At 44.4% G+C, this 20597-nt stretch overlaps 1 protein-coding gene across 1 annotated transcript in view; it reads left to right on the top strand.

The window, feature by feature from the left end:
• Window positions 1–580: 580 nt before the first annotated feature.
• The window catches only part of LOC142817637 (cell adhesion molecule 4-like), a 324540-nt gene continuing 304523 nt past the window's right edge, over window positions 581–20597 (top strand). The window contains exon 1 of the mRNA XM_075894703.1: window positions 581–800. Within this exon, the coding sequence (XP_075750818.1) occupies window positions 725–800 (76 nt within the window). The 5' untranslated portion in view covers window positions 581–724. The remainder of the gene's footprint in view (window positions 801–20597) is intronic.

The raw sequence follows: 20597 nt of genomic DNA, 5'->3' as shown, positions 1-20597 counted from the left end.
CGTCGCGAAGAGAGAAAAAAAGGGGAAATAGAAGGGAGGTAGAGAAGAAGGAGGAGAAGGAGGGGAAAGGAAACGCCGGTCGGGAAGTGAGGAAACCCGGAGAAAGGGGAAGCGCGTCTCGTCCTCCTCTCCCGAGCACCCTCCCGCTCTCCCCCACGCTCCGAGTGCCGCGATGTTCGAGGGAACGCGAACGCACGCGCCGCCAGTCGCTTTGAAAGCCCCCGCGGCGCGTGGTTGTTGGGACGGCCGCCGTTAGCGCTTACTCGGGGCACTGATTGCGTGCGAACGCCGCCGCTCTCCCCAGGAAAGCGTGCTTGTCCGCGCCAGCGCGACAAACCACTCTCTTTTGCCGACTCGATCGTCACAAAACAGTGCGCATGTCATCGCTTGGCCCATTCCTCGTAGCTTCCTCGTCACCTTGATAGCGTTCGTTATTCCCGCCCATTTATTCATCACCGGCTAAACTGAAACAACGGCGTTGTGGATTAGTTGACGACGACTGCATCGCTAGTGTATCACCTTTTTTAAAAGACAGTGGTGACGCTTGGCTGCGCCGTTTCTGTTTATTTTTCTCGCGTGCGCGCTTGACGCACGTGAGACCTACGTTGGTGCACCGACGTGCCATTTACGTTGCTTCGTGAGTGAGTGGCTGTGCCGAGTGTGAGACTACCTTGGAATCTTTCGTACGCCACGGACGGCTCGTACCGGTTCGGTTTCAGTGAACATGATTCCCGACTCAAAAACAGTGACAGCAATTTTGCGCTGGCTCGTGTTCTTCGGCGTGGTTTCATCATACGGCGGTAAGTCGTGCGTCTGCGCGAGAACAGGAGTTTCTCGTTTTCTCTATGTCCTTGGTGTCCGGGAAACGCTAAACTCACCGGTTAAGTTTCACTGGTCTTTACGGCGACCATCACGAAATCAAACGTGCGCAATTGAAAATTTTCAGTCTCTGCTACCCAATGCCAAGCGGTGTACGTAGTTTTTGCACTTGGCTGTGCATCTACTTTGACTAGCGTGCTCAAGAAGGTCTAGTAACAACAGGTCACTTTAAGTTTTGACCACATCTTTAAAGATTATAAAATCACCTCGTCGCCAACGCTGTCCTACTGTAGTCCACTACATTGCATACCACAAGGGTGAATAACTTGAACAGAAAATTTGCATGCTTTCCCGAATGTTTGCATTCAAAAGCACGTGTCCGTTCACGGTTCTCTTAACCTGCGGAGTAGTGCTCATAAAATTAGAAAGTAGGCTAAGATTCACCCTTTCATCTTGTCTTTACTGCCATGTCGATCAATATAGATCATATAATAATAGCGACTATAATAAATACTCTATCTGAAGAAAACCAAGTTTTATTTTGATTTATTGAATTGACGTTCTTGTCAATTATTCTCTGTTTTCGTTGTTATATCATCTTGCCAGCAATGTCATTGGGTCGTTTGAGCTTGCCTTATTGCCTATTGGTGGCTCACCAAGAAGATATTCTTTCATTTCATCAGGTTAGGTGTAGCATGATTCCCCATCATAATGCCACGATCACTATAGACGAATTTGGTTTCACATAAAATTGATTGGGTAGGGGTTGGGTTGCCGTATACAGTGAATAATTCAATACGTAACAGACCCAATTTTACGGTACAATCTTCTGAAGCCCTTCTAGTGATATCATTGTGCAGTGCAGTGAGGAATCCTGTAAACTTGAGCCTATCCGCAGAATTCTGAAAGGTATGTAAATACTAATATTTTAGGGCATATATATTGCGCTTTCGTGTGCCCAGTTTCATTTGTCAGTGGTTTCATGCTGCCCCAATTTCTGAGAATATGTCCTCGCTCTCAATCTTCACGATGATGTAGCTACTAATGTCACTTTTCTCTAGTTCATCATTCTATCGGATCACTATAGCTGGACATGTTATCCATTGTGGTTTTGTGTGTGTGTTGTTGGTCTTTCAGACTTTTTCTTGCGTAAGAGAGCTTAGCTCTTTCTCTCCTACATTCTGTTCGACTATCAGCGTCAGACAACCGCTTCTGTAGGGTGCCACGACGAGGAGGATGATGATAATATACTCTTTGCAGCCAATAGTATGTTCGATAGAGTAACCAAGGAGCTTTATTTATTGAACTGTTTCTACCTCCATTGGACCTCAAAACTTTGAGGGGTTTTTCCTTTTATTCATCACACAGTTACTGAAAACGTCAAGTAGTGCTCCTTATTGTGTATGCAGTGTATCAATAAGTGCTCCTTATTGTGTATGCAGCTACCACAAGGCATTCATCTAGCTATCTCTGCGTCAGTAAATTTGGTGCTGCATGTAAATCAATGCAGGCTCTACATATTGAGGAGATATACGTACATGTACCTTCATTTATGCAAACCATCCGACCAATAAAAGTTCGAAAGCATTTATAAAAGCGTCCCCGATACTGTTTCTTAACCATTAAAAATAGACGCTGTTTTAAGATATTCATTTTCATAAATAAATCATATGCCTATTTTATTTGTACACTAAAAAAACTTGTGAATCAAAAGAAACAAAATGAAGCACTTAAAACCACTTAATATAGGTGTTTCACATAAAGAACAAGACTGAAACACCAGTAGCCGTATTTACGATGGTTTTCTTTCGTACGCCATTTTTGCGAATGATCGACCACCTCACTGATACGCCCTCAATGAGCATTAACTGAAATGTATTTTACGACTTATCCAAGTGTAAGCAGTTTTTCCCATGGACCTTTTTACTTATACAATCATGTTCACGACAACCGCGTGTGCGGGATACAGCCAGTGGTACTCGCAGATGCCTCGTCTATATCTCGAGCGAACATAGTAAGAAAACTGGTAATGATTTTTTTTCTTATCACTTGAGTTGCACGCTGAGGAATTCTGGATGCACGTGTGCTCAACGCTTTACAACACCCAAGGACAAACAGGCAGTGACTTCCATGGACGCGCAACATCAACTGTCAAATACTTCCTTTTTACTGAACGTCTAATACATCTATTGCCCATCAGTGATTCTTAGTTGCGAAGCGCGTTAACAATAAGGCCTGTCCGCATCCCCTCTCGTCAAAGTGTGTCATGTAGTCAAGGCGGATTATAAAAATTAGGTACGCGCCACAATGGGTAAAGCATACTACGTGCCTCAACACACTGCATCTTACGCCCCTCACCAGGTTTTAAGTTAGTGGGGCCGTATCACCCTTCCTTTCATGCTTCTTAGCAGTTTTTCCAGATTTTCTTTTCCTATCCTATCCACCCAGATGCACGCGGTGGTGCATCGACTAGTCTAGTACAAATGTTCAAATGCTCGCGTCTCTCAAAACTGCGCATTTCTCCGACGCAAGTCAGAGGCATTACACTCTACGTTCATTTCAATTTCAAGCAATATTATTCATTAGTAAACTGCATGAGTACTGATAATACAAACCTGCTTGAACTGCGTAAGTGTCGCAATTACCAAGCTCCCCTTTGTCACTTCTTTGTCTTTTCCAATGCTCATCGAAAACAAGTACCGACCTTAGAGGACCTCGAGATCCCATTTCGTTCCAGTTTCGCGAGGATCACCACCACGCCCAAATAACAGGTTCCCGCTTAACTACGCAGCATTTTCGTACTGTCCTTTACATTTCGAATCTCGTGGGCAGTGTCCCTTTCGCCAGTCTGCTTTGTCTCTTCTGCACCGAGCCTTACCGCCGCATGCATTGCAACGGATTCAAAATCTGATAACTTCCTTTTTATATCTGGCATTCAAAGGCCAAGACACTCAAATTTAAATGCGGAAACGAGACGTAAGCATTTGAACGAGCTCATCTGCATATCTGCAGACGCCGCCAGTTCCAGAATCTATAAGAGATAATCATACACGGATGACATCTTGTGGACACGGAACACCCGGAAGTTCGTTCAGCTTACAGACGGACGGTTCGGTGCAAATCTCTGGCAATTGAAAGTGATGTTATGAAGAATCTGTGCTATTTGGTAACCCAACAAGGCATTCAGAAGTAAGAAAGCGTTTGAGGAGTGCAGCTGCCGCTACACTCATGGTTTATTTCAGGCGATGATACACACCCGAAATAGACGGTTCAGGATTCGTAATGGCATGTTAACCAGAGTGTAATGCGATTTTGGGGGAAATATGACACCGTTTGTTTGGTTGGTTAGAGCAACAGCAAGCCGGTCGTGAGGACAATAACAAACGCGTAGGCATGAGCCTAACTTTAAAATAGAGAAATTTAGGTGGATGTGTAATAGAAGAATTTCATTGCTTGGTGAGCAGCGATAAGATAAGATCGCGCTTTTATCACAATAAAAGGATACATTGAGAACGTCGCTTCTGTCAAGCATACTATAACCAATGACTTGTACATTCGAGATTGAGACTTACTTCAAATGACACCCTCACACACTAATCTACACATATTTTTTTTTTTTGAAGGCACAGTTGGTGTTAAATGTTACACAGGCAATAATTTCGCAAATGCACCACTGCAAGATACCATTGCACGTTTTAAACGACAGTAATCGGTGAATATACTTAAAATCAAATAAACAGATGCTCACAAAAAGAGCTCTTGACTATGTGTAGGTAACGGTGGAATGAATATTTGTACGTACCTTTCACACTGGTAGGTAGACAAATTTTTAAATGCGAAGCATTTCTTATAGCGAACTTCGGCGACTTTAAGTAACCTATCTATCATCTATCTATCTATCTATCTATCTATCTATCTATATATATATATATATATATATATATATATATATATATATATATATATATATATATATATATATATATATATATATATATATATATATATATATATATATATATATATATATATATATATTTAGCCGCCTTGGACTTTTAGCTCTCCTGGCCGTTTTGATAATGGTATTGATACCAAAGTTGGTATGGCATAAGATGAGAGTATGAAAAACATAATTGACAAGTCTTACCATGAAAATCATGACATGTATGTTATGAATTCCACGATTGACGTTTCATGGTCCTGCAGCTCTTGCGGTGGTCTCGTTCACATGGCATGTTGCAAAACTGGTATGTTATGGTATGATTGCATGGCAAACACAAGCGAGAGACCCTAACATGAAAATCATGACATGCGTGTCATGTAACAACATGACTACATATCACGCTCATGATACGCTCGCGGCCGTTTCGCTAGCGTCACATATACCAAATTTGGTATTACAGTACGTGAACAGATGACGAAGGTATGTGAGTTGTGCAAACATGATAATCATTGATGTGTGTCATGTAACAACATGACTACATGCCACGCTCATGATGCGCTGCTGACGGCCGTTTCACTAGCTTCACTTATACCAAATTCGGTATTACGGGGCGTGAATGGATTACGAAGGTATGATACTAGTACAAACATGATAAACATGAGATGCGTGTCACGCAACGACATGACTACATGGTACGCTGATGATGCGCTCACGGCCATTTCGCTAGCTTCACATGTACCAAATTCTATATTACGTGACGCGAACAGAGGACCTATGTAATTGAGACATCCAAACATTATAATCACGTCATGTGTGTCATGTAACATGACTACATGCCACACTGATGATGCGCTCACGGCCGCTTCGCTAGCTTCACATAAGCCTAATGTGGTATTACGCAACGCCAATGGATGACGAAGGTATGTGACTGTTGCAAACATGATAATCATGACGTGCTTGTCATGTGAGAACATGACTACATGCCACAGTCGAGGTGTCGATACATTTCGACGCGATGCGCGTGCTCGCCAGCGTTCATTTCGTCGGGTCACGACGGCGTTTCCACGCTAGGCACCGGTCCTGCCATATACTCGCAGGCACACGCTGCGTTGCTTTTGCGCATGCGCGTTTAAGCGAGTCCGGCGTCCCCCTGTCACGAAAAGAGGGTGACGCAGTGTTGTCTGGGTAACCCACCGGCACGAAATGCAGCATGTCGAATTTTACGCCGGTTCCCATGGGGCCCCACCGACGGACGCTGGTCGCGCCTGGCGTCGTGCTCGCGTTTTGCTAACGTAGCTTCACTGTGCCCAGCGTGCACGCACGTCAACGCTACATAGGAGTATATTGGGCCCTTCATGATGCGCTTGCGGCCGTTTTGCTAGCTCCGCATATGCCAACTGTGGAGTTGTATGACGTTAAAGAATGACAAAATATATGAGTAGTGCAAACATGATAATCCTAACACGCTTGTCATGTAAGAACATGACAACATATCACCCTCATAGCACGCGTACGGCTCTTTCCCTAGCTCCAAATATACGAAACTTGGTATCAGGTGACGTGAATAGATTACGAAGGTAAACAACACATCCAAACATAATAATCATGACACGGAATTCACGTACGGCATCATTTACCCTAACCTTGTAACGTTGCGCTGATATTAAAGTGACATATCAACATTTCTCATTCGTGCTTCGCATATCATTGATTCCCACTGTACGTGGAATCTGCCAATTTTTGTATTGCTTTTCATGAAGAGGTAAAGTTACCGCCTCTCATTAACACTCTAAAAGGTGCTGCTTGTGCAAAGTTATTGGCCAATCCCCTTGAGTAGAGCTAGTAAGGATAACAAAGGTCATCCAAGGAAGTTGAAATAGAGAAAATAACGCGGTATCCTGTATGTGCAATTTTAGAGATTAAAGGTTGCTAAGTTAGATATAAAAACGCAGTACAAGCACAAAATGTCGGCTCTTCGCCACACAAAGTGACAATAAATTAATATGTATGTTTGGTAGAAAACTTAAGTTCAAGCGCAGCTCTTCAAACGAAAAGAATATTTGTGGATTGCAACATACCACGATGACATGTACATACATAAGCCTTTCCACTCGCAAAGTTCAAGGTTGAAATTTCGAGCTCCGGCAAATGCATGCTCTTTCGTGTATGAAATATTTTAGGTACAATGATTGACCAGTAGCCTGCCTCTACATAAAGATACGCACTACACGTCTAGTGTTTTATTATGAGGCTGTGGCGACCAGCAAAGTAATGCTGGGTCATCTAGGAAACCTTTGTTCCATTCACTCAGCTAATGGCCTCATGAAGTGCATTTAAAAAGAACGAAACACAGTCTCAACAACCTAGTTCGCGTGTCGCAATGTGAGTGATGCCAGAGTAGTATTCTCGTCGCTACGCTGCATGCGATCGAAGAAACAATAAATAAATAGGTAATCGGGGTAGAATGAAACATAATGACGCAACCAGGCCACGAGACTTCACGAGGTATTAAGCGAAGTGAACCGCATGTCGTGCACTTCAGACAAGACCACCGTCGACATCGATTTACGCAGTGCTTGCGCAACCTAACTCCAGAACAAACATATACTCGAGCATAGCGTTTCTCACTGCACGTTCTACACCGCGAAATACGATGGTAATAGGGCACTCTCTCTGTAAGTGTATACCTTATCTTCGTCCGTGTCATATTTGCGCCTTAAACCTCAAATATGTTAAACCCACAGGCCCAGTCTGCCATTCCTACATGGTATTAGAGAATATGGTCAGCTTACTCCGACAATGCGCTTACCTCGAAAGGCTCCTTGAGTTTGGTTGCTTCAAAACCGAGACATGAACAAATACAAGTTAACCTATGCGAAAAAATTGACATGACTAGACACTGAAAGAAGCGAACTGACCTCTTCTGCTTGTTAGTATGTAGGTCCATTGTCGTGCGCATGGATAAGTTCGTGACGCTCGCAAATGGGTAGAAATGAACGCCGCTTATTCTCTACGATGGGCGCACGCAAAACTTGTTTGCCAGCAACAAACGCCTTCATAGCGTGAAGCAACCTGCCTGTCAGCGGCAAAAAGTTCTGTGTGGACACAGTTCCATTATCTTCTCAAGCAAACCATAGCCACTACGCATAGATTCACAGCGTTGATGATGCAACTGCGACAGCCGCACTATCTGGGCAATTTTAATAATGTAGAAGCGGGCTTCGATTGCTAGAACCGCTTGCTGTGTGTTTCGAAAAGAAAGAGGTCATAACAGAAAGGCAAGGAGAGTCGCCAATCAATGCAACTAAAAGATTACCGTGCTGGTGAACCCTAACATTTTCAGATCGTTAGTTTATAGTTCGTAGCTCTGTCTGTCAGGAACAAGAGATGGTTTGACCGCTTGCTCAGCAACCATTTTTTGTTTATTCGCAGTTTTATCTCAAAACTAACTTTTCAGGTTGGCTTTGACTTCATTTTAGTTTTAGCATCAGCCTGCCTAGCAGGAGTTTCTTAGAGGGTCAAATACATTTAGATGGTAGAATGAGTTTATATACACCTCTTTTATTTTGTTTTTTAATATGTTTATTTTATGGATCAAATTGTCCAGCTCAACGTTTATATTGGTACTTCCTTATTCATCTACGATGCAGCCTTGATATTTTCAATTTGCCTTTCATTTTTTTCTTTTTCATCTTCAAATTGACAAACTATCACTTCGTATTTAGGACCACTTTTTTATAGCTGTGGTCAATTTCATAGCCTGGTCATGTGCCATGCATGTTTCAAGAGACGACTACTACGATTACTACCAACCAAGCTCAGTCCAGTCGGCTGCGCCACACTTACGAATGGCAAAAAAGACGCAAAGATAAAAGAGGAGGGGAGAGTGTACCCTGCATAAACACGTGCGCACACTGAAATGCTAATAGATTTCGTTTGTGAGTTTCACGCTCCAAACCAGGATGTCATTGCAAAACACGCCGTATAGGTATACAGTCCAAATGAAGTTTCACCACTTGCGCCTTATTAAAACTCGTTTAAAATGAAGAACAGGGATGTTTTCGCCGTTCATATAGCGAAGCATTCACTCTTTCACTATATGATCTGCCCAATTCAAGAAGTGTAGAGCGATGTGTAGAGTGTCACTATGATGTGGCAATACCATTACCTATGTATAACAGTGTATATGTTTTTGTGGCATTGTGAATTACAGACGCACAAAGTCATGGCCCAAAGACCATCGGCCACTTTATGGTCTCGATTTCATCTGTCTGTTTTAGCACTCTTCGATAAGCACGCCTCTTAACGTCGTGTGCTGAACACACACATCGTGGTTGTTCTATTCCTAGGCTTCACGCGTGTAGCGTCATGATTGATTGATTTGTGGGGTTTAACGTCCCAAAACCACCATATGATTATGAGAGACGCCGTAGTGAAGGGCTCCGGAAATTTCGACCACCTGGGGTTCTTTAACGTGCACCCAAATCTGAGCACATGGGCCTACAACATTTCCGCCTCCATCGGAAATGCAGCCGCCGCAGCCGGGATTTGAACCCGCGACATGCGGGTCAGCAGCCGAGTACCTTAGCCACTAGACCACCGCGGCGGGGCTGTAGCGTCATACCGTATACTAATAAAATTATGTCTCTTTTCGTGGACATCCACCAATCATTAAACTTCGTATTGTTCTGAAAGCGCACCTGCCTTCATATAGCGGCTGAAAACTGAAATGACCGAAATGCGTGACAGTGTTGGCCATGTACGAAAACTCTATGGCAGCGTATGTAAACTTTCCTACTTGCATGACGACTTAGGCGCATTTTATGAAGACATTTGTTAAGTGTACCCCAAATATACTGAAATAAACATAATTAACTGGTCGAAAGCATACTTCTTTATTTGAAAAAGTAAACGAAAATAGTATTACTAGCTTTGAATAAGTTTCTCTTTCTCTTCTCTTAATCGCATTCCTTACAATCACCGTGAGAAATGAGAATCACGCCGAAGAACTTGTCAATGCACTACCTCACATGTCTAATCCTTAAAGAGATCATACTTCCAGCGAGGCACATTTCTACCGCGGTCTTCGTTACATCAACGCACTGCTGTGTCCTTACAATAAGGTTCATGTGAGCAGCACACCGAGAGCTCTGATTTCTTTTTTCAACTGAACTTGGTGAATCTTTAAAAAGCCTTACCAATTGCATTATTGCGTATATATTATACTTTGTCTTGGCGGTTTTCGGCTGTAACCGGTCCTTGCACCAAAAAACACCATAGATGTTCATCATCACAGCCTTACCAGTAGTCCTGATAGTAGATATTGGCATTTGATGATTCCACATTGCGTGCTCAATTGTGATGAGCATGACAGAAAATTACCAACAGAAAGTCAGAAATGAACGTTAGAAAGTATATACGCCCCGCCGCGGCGGTCTAGTGGCTAAGGTGCTCGGCTGCTGACCCGCAGGTCGCGGGATCGAATCCCGGCTGTGACGGCTGCATTTCTGATGGAGGCGGAAATGTTGTAGGCCCGTGTGCTCAGATTTGGGTGCACGTTAAAGAACCCCAGGTGGTCGAAATTACCGGAGCCCTCCACTACGGCGTCTCTCGTGATCATATGGCGGTTTTGGGACGTTAAACCCCACAAATCAATCAATAAATCGTTAGAGAAAGTACGGAAGCCTGGTGCTCCTACGCAAGATGCTGTACAAAGTCATTCCGGGGAAATCTGGGGAAGTGGTTTTAGCGTAGGAGGCGTGCGTACAAGAAATTCGACTGCATTCAAGGCCCGCATGATCGGCAGTTTTTTCCGCACTCGGCGTTAGCAATACTCCCGAGTACAACGTACGCGTACCTTATGACTATGCGACAACTCATTTGTTACACTTGTCTTAAAGTACACATGTGTTCTGTAACGTATGCTCTTGTGAGGATTTCTGCTGAAAACTCTCGAAAGCTCCGCTTGCGGATTATATAAGTACATGAAAAGGAATGCAAGCAGAGATACCTCTGTCAAGACGTTACTCAAATAAGCCTCCAGTTGTTCACTCTACGCAGGTGATGATAACACTAAGACTTGATATGTGATATCTTGCCTGCATACACCAGAAAGTTGTCGGTTTGTTCAATTTGATAGTGCTTCAAGGTTTCGAAGAAAGCTTATGCCTCGCCAAAACTCCTCAATACTCAAAATGCGATATACTGCCTAGGCCTAAAGATTACTTGCTCTTTAGTTCCCATGCACTGCCCTAAAGCCTTGCTTGCGCATAAAGGGTGGCTAGTTCTAATAGTGTTCACGGCTGCCATTTGTTACGCTTCTCAAAATAGTTAGCTGCATGGACCACTGCACAGCAACTGGCCGATACATTCAATACAGTCAACTCAGACAACGCACGCTATTCTGGAAATTTTTACGTTGTGGTTCGAGATACTTAGGCAGCTGGTGCAACTTTTGGGTTATAGCGGCAACAACCAACTCGTTGCTACTACGCTTTTTCGGAACTTATAGGGAAACATAAAGTGCAGAGTCAAGGTAAATACGCATAGGTGCCCTGACTAGATAACTGGCACAAAAGCATGACATCTTTCTCTTGCGTTAGGGGGCAGCAGTGAGGTATTGTGCAGGCACCAGCATATGTGCTATTGCAGAACACAAGCTTAGCTACTTATTGTTGAAAACACTGCTGCAGAAATGCAAGGTTTATGGACATTATCATTTTTGCTTATGTGGATGCACCGTTGTAACAATCTGATTCTCCTCATAAATGAAAAAAAAAAAACATGTTATCGCTTAAAATGCATTGACACAGTGTGAACACAAGAACGCATAAAAAAGAAAAGGCACGTTTCATGTGCCTCATTGTACAATGCTCAGATTTACAATATACGTGATGGAATCTCAAGGCGTGAACGAAGGAGGCAGGATCGGATCCCGGCTGCAGCGGCTGCATTTTGGGTGGAGGCAAATGCAAAAAGGCCCAAGTGCTCAGATTTCGGTGCACGTTAAAGAACTCCAGGTGGTGTCAATTTCCGGAGCCCTCCATTACGGCGTTTCTCATAATCATATGGCGGTTTTGGGACGTTAAACCCCAAGTGTTATGATTATTAACAAAGGAGGCTCCAATAACCACCGAGAGAAATGGTTTTCACCGGTCCCTCCTGCGGATGTCTTATGTTTCATTGCCGATGACTAATATGATATTATTTGAGAGTGCGTTCCTCCATTTACTTTTTTATTGAGCGGATACCTTTGAAACTGATGAAGTATGCCTTACACTCACATTAAGTGATGATTTGAAACTGCGTTCCACTGTCTGCATGCGTGATCAATCTCAGGAGAAGACAACGAATCCACGTAGCGTGCGGCATTTAGACGCATATCTAAGGAAGACAGTGGCGCATTCTTGAATATTCATGGACGAAAATGATGTTTGTTGGGTGTCTGGCATCAAATAGGCACTATAGAAACGGTGACCAGCAATAGTTGCCGCCATCAAACTGTACGAGATGTGAAACCACCTCTGCGCGAAGCGCATACAATCTAGACGATGTCAGTTTACCAGCATGGGGGTCAAGCGAGGCCAGAAGAAACAGACTCCAACGTGCAAGGGTGTCGCTAAGGCAGATATATTTCTAACAACCTAGTTAATTTACCTGATTATGAACTCAATAGCAGACCATGTGAAGTTTTACGCGCTCATTACTTGCCGATTCACAGCCCTGAAGCGCTGCTCTGTCCTTTATAGGAGTTAATGGGGGTCAAGCGAGGCCAGAAGAAACAGACTCCAGTGTGCAAGGGTGTCGCTAAGGCAGATATATTTCTAACAACCTAGTTAATTCACCTGATTATGAACTCAATAGCAGACCATGTGAAGTTTTACGCGTTCATTACTTGCCGATTCACAGCCCTGAAGCACTGCTCCGTCCTTTAGGGAGTTGCTGACAACTATAGTGGTGCATGACGTAGTCAGCAAATGTTAGTCGACACCTATATTACGCTGGACGCCTGAAGCTTTAGTGAGCTCGAAGAGTCTATAGGCGCCAAGCTGCGAGCAGGCGTTTGCGGGACGTGAATTTGACCACTGCAGAATCTTGTGAAAGCGTTTCCGTTTCCGAACCCCTGATATATCGCGCGAAATGCGCAGCGTCAGCGCCACCACGCGCCGACTGCCATGCGCTCCCTGTAGACAGGCTTAGCCGCCGTGCCTGACAGACAGCGCGTATTGACCGCGCCCACTGCGACAGTCGCTGCCATCCATCTTTGAACAGCGCGTAGAGGTGCACGGCCGACGTGAAAGTTTACACTGCTCGTTTGTCCCTGCCCGTGCAGCCTTCCATAATGGTGAATCGAGAAGTGAAACTGGTGCGAACAGTACGAAAAAAGTGGTCATTTCAAAAAAACAATGTGACAATAAAGACCAATGTCGGCCCATTGCCTCATCCACGGCGGCATTTCGCCGAAACGTGGGCGCCCCAGGTACGCCCTAACTCAAATTAGCGAGGTGGAGCACGATTCCGCAGCACGGCTGTACTCACGCATTGCCGTCCGTGCTTGGATGAATATTAATTGTTGCCACGCTGACTCATAGTACGGCTTATGGGTTTCTGTCACATTATGTGCCTGATGGCGTTCTGATGTGTCATAAAGCTGTCGATTATGGAGTCCTTGAGTCAGGGTTGGGACTAACCCGCTGGTCGGTGGCTCCTATAAAGCCGTTAACTAAACGCGCACAGAGTCAAGGTCACGTATCGAATTGATAGATGTTGCATGGCGCCGCCTCTGACAGAAATCGTCGTGGCGCAGCGGTTCTCAAAAGATTGGATTCGTAAGGACTGGCTCAGTTGACGTGCTGTCGGCCAGTCCATCCCATGACGAGGTCTTCACATTTTAGCACGACGAAATCTCGAACCTAAAGTCTTTCTCTTATGCGGGCTTGTTGATTTCTCTTTGAGCAGAGTCTTACGTGGTTTCATATGACCGCTTCACTAACAGTCTACCACTAAAATATTACTGAATACTGTGAAACATTGGACTGGTGAAGAAAGACCAGGGGAGGTGAAACGCAAGGACACTGCATCTTTCCCTATCAGTTCACCAGCCCCAAGCTTCGCAGTGTTCACCAGAGCCAACTAGTTCAGCTGTCGATGCTTAGTGAAATTCTATTCCTGGCAGTAAGCTAAAAAAAGATTTTGCGATCACTTTCGCTGTGTCTACAATAAAAGAGCTTGGTGGTCCGCCATTGTGTAAATTATTTTCTATGCTGCTCTCTGTGGCGAAGCATCGATGCCAGTTAGCAAACAAACAGAACAATACTGAGACGTATCTGTTCATTTCCGTATTGACGAAGTGGCACTGAGGCTGCGTTTTGTCACATTTACCACCTACCTGTCCCACTCATGTGGCTGCGAGTCCGGAAGAATGCCATCAAATGACTGCGAATTGATAGACCACATTTCGAAGTGATTTATGCAAATAGAAAATGTACGTCAGAAGAAATTAACTAAGAGTTTCGTTTGTAAAGAGAACGTTCTTGTCTTTGCAAGAGCAGTAACGACCGCTTGAACTATTTAGCGGCCTTTTGAATGATTACACACAATAATGAACTAGCAACAGGGAAAACAAAAAGGCAAAAGTGTCTGTGATAGAATGCAGATTAGCGAGCTGTGTTCGTGGAAGTCGTAACACACCATTATTATTGAATAAATTGGCGCGCGTTACAAATCGCTTAGATTAAGTATGCAGGAATAAGCTGTTTCTCCTCTTTTTTTATGATACTCTTCAGTTTTCTTATGAACTTTATGAACAAGTGAGAGTTAGGTACACTTATACGCATACACATTCAGTCACTCTCCTAACATGGTAAAATGTTTTCTCATTTACCAATGAAACTAGCCAAGGGCGATCGTTTGGAAACAATCTTACAAGATCGATGCGGCCGCCTTGTGAAAACTAAGCCACCACACTTTCATCATCCATAAGGAAAGAACAGCAGTGGGGAAAACGGGAAGCGCAACCGTGGATTATATGATGTCGTGTTCAGCTGCAATTACCGTAACGAGGCACGTGTGATGACCGGCTACTACGCGGTTGCTTAAAACCTGTTTCGTTAAGGGCTCCTCTTTTTCTTTCCCTATCTCTTTCCTGCACTCACTTTTGTTTAACTTCCCTATGGGCCAAACATTTGGGAGTGATGTGAGGTACATGGACAAATCTAAATTCAGGATAACGTGGTAGACAAGAAGAATAAACAAGGCAGTGTTTGACGAATGCGTGACACGAGCAACGTAGGATGGTAGTCATAAACTAGTTCTCCGGTGTTTTCGCATCCGTCACACCAACGGCAGCAGTCGTGGTGGTCGTTATTCTCGACGTTCCCTCATGTTATCAGCCTCAGCTTTGACCTCATCATTGGTGGCAGAAACAAGAAAAGGAAAACAGGAACCGTATTTAGCGCATTCACTGACATCTACACTTCAGGCGACGCTTTGTCACTACCTTGAGTCGCGTGGATCAGTAAATAGTCTCCATATGTCTGATAAAGTGCACGCACTGAAACGTTGAAGATCTTATCCTATCGACAAACTTTGGTGTCAGTTTGACTTTGAGATAACGCTTCTGCAACTGATAACGTGCGCGCTGACACTTTCCACGTCGTTATTTGCAGCACGCAACGTTCAAGTCCGTATGCACCTATTGAGACATTCTTTTCTGCTTTTCGTGCTAAACTTCTCGTGATTACCCTCTTTGTGTACAGTGGCAGCACGACCTATGTTGTGTATGCGAAATCACATATGATGCACTTGAAATGTTTACTACCCATAAGAACTTTTTGCCCTCCCCTTGTGCTTGCTGTTTTTGTTTATTCAAGACACCTCTAGGAGTGCAAACACGATAAAAAATTCACGAGTCCTTCTTCTAGCATAAAAATGGGGGCAAACAGAGCTTGGCGTGCGCGTTTCCGAATTTATTTACTTATTTTCTCCTTTCTTTTTTACCTCCTTCATTTCTTCTTTCTTTCTTGTTGTTATTTCTTTCATTTTTTCTTTTTTTAAAGTTTTTTAGTTCCTTTCTTTCTACTTCTCATTTTTTACTCCTTCCTTTATTTATTGCTTTCTTCTTTTCTGCGCTTTTCCTCTTTATTTTTTTATTTCTTTTTCTTATCTTTCTTTCCTTCTTTCCTTTCTTTCTTTTTTCTTTTTTTGTTTTCATTGTTCGCATTACCCACTGCTGCCTTCTAACTTTTTCCTTCTTACATGCCTGTAATTGTACCTTCATCATTGTGCTTGACTGAAACACGGACATGGACGCATAAGCGTCATTGTTGATACACGCAACAACGATGATCATGCGTTCATGTCCGCGCAACAATGAAACGCGGCCACGCGAATTGATAAATAGTGACATCGGTGAAGGATCTGAAAGTCATCTCACACACGACTGATCGTCAATAAGGCAACGGCTTATACAGCTTGTACGAATACACGTGTGACAGGTGCACATTTGAGGTTCGCATGTTCGCACATTCACCGGCGCCGGGCTTTTCACCTACTCCGTGAGCACCACCGACTTCGCCACCAAAGTATGTGACTCATATCGAGCTTCTCTTGAATAAAGTGCAAGAGTATAAAACCTCTAGTAAATAAAAGGTTATAGAGGATACGCATGATCAGCTATAACATACTTGTCCTTCGTTCATCGGTAACGATTCCCTAATTCCTAATGTAGTGCCTTACAGAAGGGAAACTGGGGGATGAATAACGTTAATGATCTCAGTAGTTGTCCAAGCTGATGTCTATGGGCTATTTGCGTCCCTTCAAATTTTGAAAGCTTACGCTGTACATAGGAGAAATGAAGAGACAGCAAACAATGCCCGCTTCTCTGCCCCTGACCGAATAGTAGTAATAGAATATGCATTGTAATTTCGTCGGTGGCCCTTATCGCTGCTTTGCGGGAGACCACGTTTTAATGATCGCTAGAAGGACATATTTGTTGCCACTGTGAAACTTCCTAACGATGTGACAACCACACGCAAATGCGTTTGTTTCGTAAACGTACCTTTTGTATGCGCACCATTGCCTTGAATATGACGCATGTCGCATTGTTTGGGACAGTGCTTGTGTGTTCCCTAAATACAACGGCAGTAGCTTGAAAAAAAAACTGTTTTAAATGAAGTCATGCGCAAAAATACCAACGACGAAATACCAACCGTTGCGAACAGCACTGTTACTTCTGTGTGGAGTGTGCAAGCTTAACATTAGCAATAGGGCTATGAAGACATGAAATATCTAGCCTGTCTTATTTCATTATTCTGTGTCATTTCATACAAGAGTCACTAAAGACGACCGGCGTCGTATTCGTTCCGGCAAGACAATAATAAACACCGTTAAATTGGTCCGTGAATTTGACAATAAATGCTTGTAAACATCTGCAAACCCATGCGTATTGTGATTTTATTACCTGAACTTTGTTGGTCGATGCTCTGAATTGGGACCCTGTATTTTACTGCGTGTGATTAGCTTGCGAAACAACGGGATAGTTTCAAGCCACAAAAACAAAGTAGAATCAATAGCAAATGTTATACCCGTCGTTTTGATGTTAATTAAATCGGCATTTCAAACACTTCACAGCACCTTGCACAAAAGTTTCCTCTGGCATTTTTGAAAGACGTTACGCCACAATAGCCTCAAAGTTGATGTGCTGTTCTCTCTCACTTTCTCTCTCTCTCGCTCTCTCTTTTTTTTCACAGTAACGCTGCGAGTTTAGCCGACGTGGCTTTGCACTAGAGACAATAAGTACAAGCTAGATTGCTTTTGTACTGCAGAAATTTGCCATCATCACCCAGCGCCTTGCTCGAGACGAATGTCATGAGGAATAAAGCAGTAGTATAAGCAAAAAAAAAGAATATATGCAGAACACGAAGTGCTGACTTAGCGGCTGTTTTAGAGCAACAAAAAAAAAAAGCCAAGCAGCTTCGAACTAGTGTTGCCGAGCCTGAAGAAAGGGCGGAGCTGCGCAGCCTTCTTTCTTTCTTTTCGGTTTTTACTTTCCATCCCTCTCTTTCTTTTCCATGTTGTCCACTTTTTTTTTCGGTTTTTCTCTCTTTTTCTTAGTAATTACCATTTTTTGCTACTTCTCTTTCTTTTTCTTCCTTCCTAGTTCTCTCTTGCTTCCTCTTTTTTTTTTTGTTCTCTATTTAAGCGTGAGTTTGCCTGGGTTGCGCTTAGCGACGACCGCATACGATAAAATACGACAGCCCGGGCCTTAAAAGTGCTCCGCGCTTGACATCTTCTTCAAGGTGCGCGAAGAACAAGTGGCAAAATAGTTTTTGTCGTGGGCTCACGCTCAATATGCAACAGATGGATATGCTATATGCCGTCTTGCCTATGTTACACCAAACGATGACTGAATACGAGAAAATACAGCAGCTCGGGCCCCTAATGTGATCCGCACGTATACAAGGAAAAAAAAAACAGGTTTATTTACGGAAAGGCAGTGAGATAGGCCTGAGTGATAGTATGCTCTAGCCTGCTACTTTACACTGGGGGAGGGGAAGAAAAAGAGTAGTGGATGGTGATGGTGAGGGGGTGAGTATTCACAGTCCCGTCTGGTTGGCGCAGTCCAGTGGCTTGTAGAAAAGTTGTGACCACTCGTATACTGCCATGCACCCTTGCACTGTTGGCATCATGCCAAGGGCTCAACAAAACCTCATCAGTGAGTGGTGCAAGCCCTCAGCAGCAAACAACAGTCGCTGACGTTGACGTGCATATGCTGGGAAGCTACAAAATACACGCTCTAGAGTTTCTGCCTCTTCACAGGGGTCACAATTGGGATCGGTGTCACTGCAACCGATGATATGAGCATAACGTCTCGCGCAGGCCGCACCAAGACAAATCCGGTGAAACATACTTGCAATGTGTCGTTTTGATTCATTGGGCACGCGGAACCTCGTTTCCGGGTCGCGTTTGTGTAAACCGACGCGGTGTCATCGCTCCGGTTTAGTGCAATGGTCAAGCGTGAAGTTGCGCATTGCGCACCGAAGCATGACGTATACGTGCCCGGCCGTGAAAACGGAATGCGCACTGGTCAAGCCCCTTTTAGCTTCAGCTTCTGCATCTTCATTTTCCATTATGCCACAGTGCACCGGAATCCACTGGAAGAGGACCAGGTGGCCGTTTACTGGAGCAACGTGAAGGAGGTCTGCAAGTTCTATGGCTAGAGTATAATATGGACACTGCCTCATGATGCAGTGATTGGTTGGTAAAGCGAGTTTGGCATCGCAGAATATTGTCCGTGTGCGAGGTTCCTCTGCAAAAATAAATCTTACTGCCTTGTGATTGATGTTGTCTTGTGATCAACCTGGAATAACCATTTGTGGGACGACTAAGGCCGCTGCGCAGCTATACAGCGCGGTGCATTCATTGGTGTACACGGGTGCAGTACCACTGTATACGCTATGTAAATGTGATGTAGGGCCAGTTGTTCCAAGCCACTAGGCCTTTTCTAAGGTCCGAACAGCGCCTATGGTGGAGATTACAGAAATCGACACTGGTGGTCAGGGGCCTTCGAAGTGTACGTAAAAAATCCCGGAGACCTGCTATATTTCGGGATGATTTTCAAATGGCGCCACCCAGTGACCCCTAAAAAACACGGCACACGTTCCGTCAGCGCCGCGGCGTATATGCAGGCTAGTCTCCTGAAAAAAGCCCATTGATGAAACTAGGAACTTCTTCATAATCCCGGGAATCATAAGGTTCAAACGGGTGGTTTAGGAAGTACCCACGGAGGTGTCCCAGAAACTCTCGAAGGAAAATACCTTGATGGCAGAATCTTGTCATTCTGTGACATTGCTTTCAAAAAAACTGCTTTCCAGGTGGGTGGCAGTAAGTGCTGAAAGCGGGTGCTTCCTGGGTCGGTTCACTATAGAGAGATAGAAACAACGAGGAGCCTGACAGTGCCATCGTTACTTCTGTTATGACGCTCTCTTTTTTTTACGTTTTACAGCGAAATCTGTATATGGCTAGGAGAAACAGAAAGCCGTCCTGCAGTGGTGTCATGAGCACGCTCCACTGGTTGTGTTCTCAGTTAAGTCATTCGAAGCGTCATACCCAAGCACGCGCGCCATTGGCTCTGTTGTAAGAGAAGTAAGCCATCCAACCTGTCGCGCCGGGTACGTGCGAGTTTCTCCCGAAACCTTCCACATGGGTGCGCCACGTACAACTCTATAGAAGAGCACCGACAGTGGAAACGTGAAAAAGCTCGCATTCGCCGGACCGATGGTGCACTGCGGGCACAAAAGCAGGCCAGGAAGGCCGAGTGACAGTAGCAACTGCGTATCGATGATCCGGCAGCCTTCGAAGCAGCGCTAAACTGTGAACGGGAGTGGAAGCGCCGGTGACGGACGGATCCTGCAAACCACGCCGCTGAGTTAGCTCGTGATGTCAAACACATGCAACAACGCCGCGTTGTGGCGGATACGGTAGCGTCAACGTGACGATTGCGGGAGCTCGTTCGCAGGGGCGAACGCCGCTTTCAGCGGGAGTTTCTCTAGATGCATATTGGCTTCGGCTGCAGCGTCTCTGACCGCCTGTGGTTCCAGAAAAACCACTGTGAATAACGCATTGCGAAACATATTTAACCACTCATTACGTTCCTCTATGGTCATGTGAGGCACAATGTGCGGCATGTGAAATGAACACTGTGGGAAACCCAAGCCAAACGTGTGTATAAGGTCATTAAGAAGCACAAAAATGTAAATAATAATTCTGAACGGCTTCAGTGCCACGTCGGGTGGATGCCACTGCTAAACACAGGAACCGAGCGTTTCAGCTTTCG

The sequence above is a fragment of the Rhipicephalus microplus genome, chromosome 1 (assembly GCF_043290135.1).
Source record: "Rhipicephalus microplus isolate Deutch F79 chromosome 1, USDA_Rmic, whole genome shotgun sequence".
Taxonomy (NCBI): Eukaryota; Metazoa; Arthropoda; class Arachnida; order Ixodida; family Ixodidae; genus Rhipicephalus; species Rhipicephalus microplus.
Note: the sequence above shows the minus strand (reverse complement) of the source record. Positions and strands in the feature narration are given on the sequence as shown.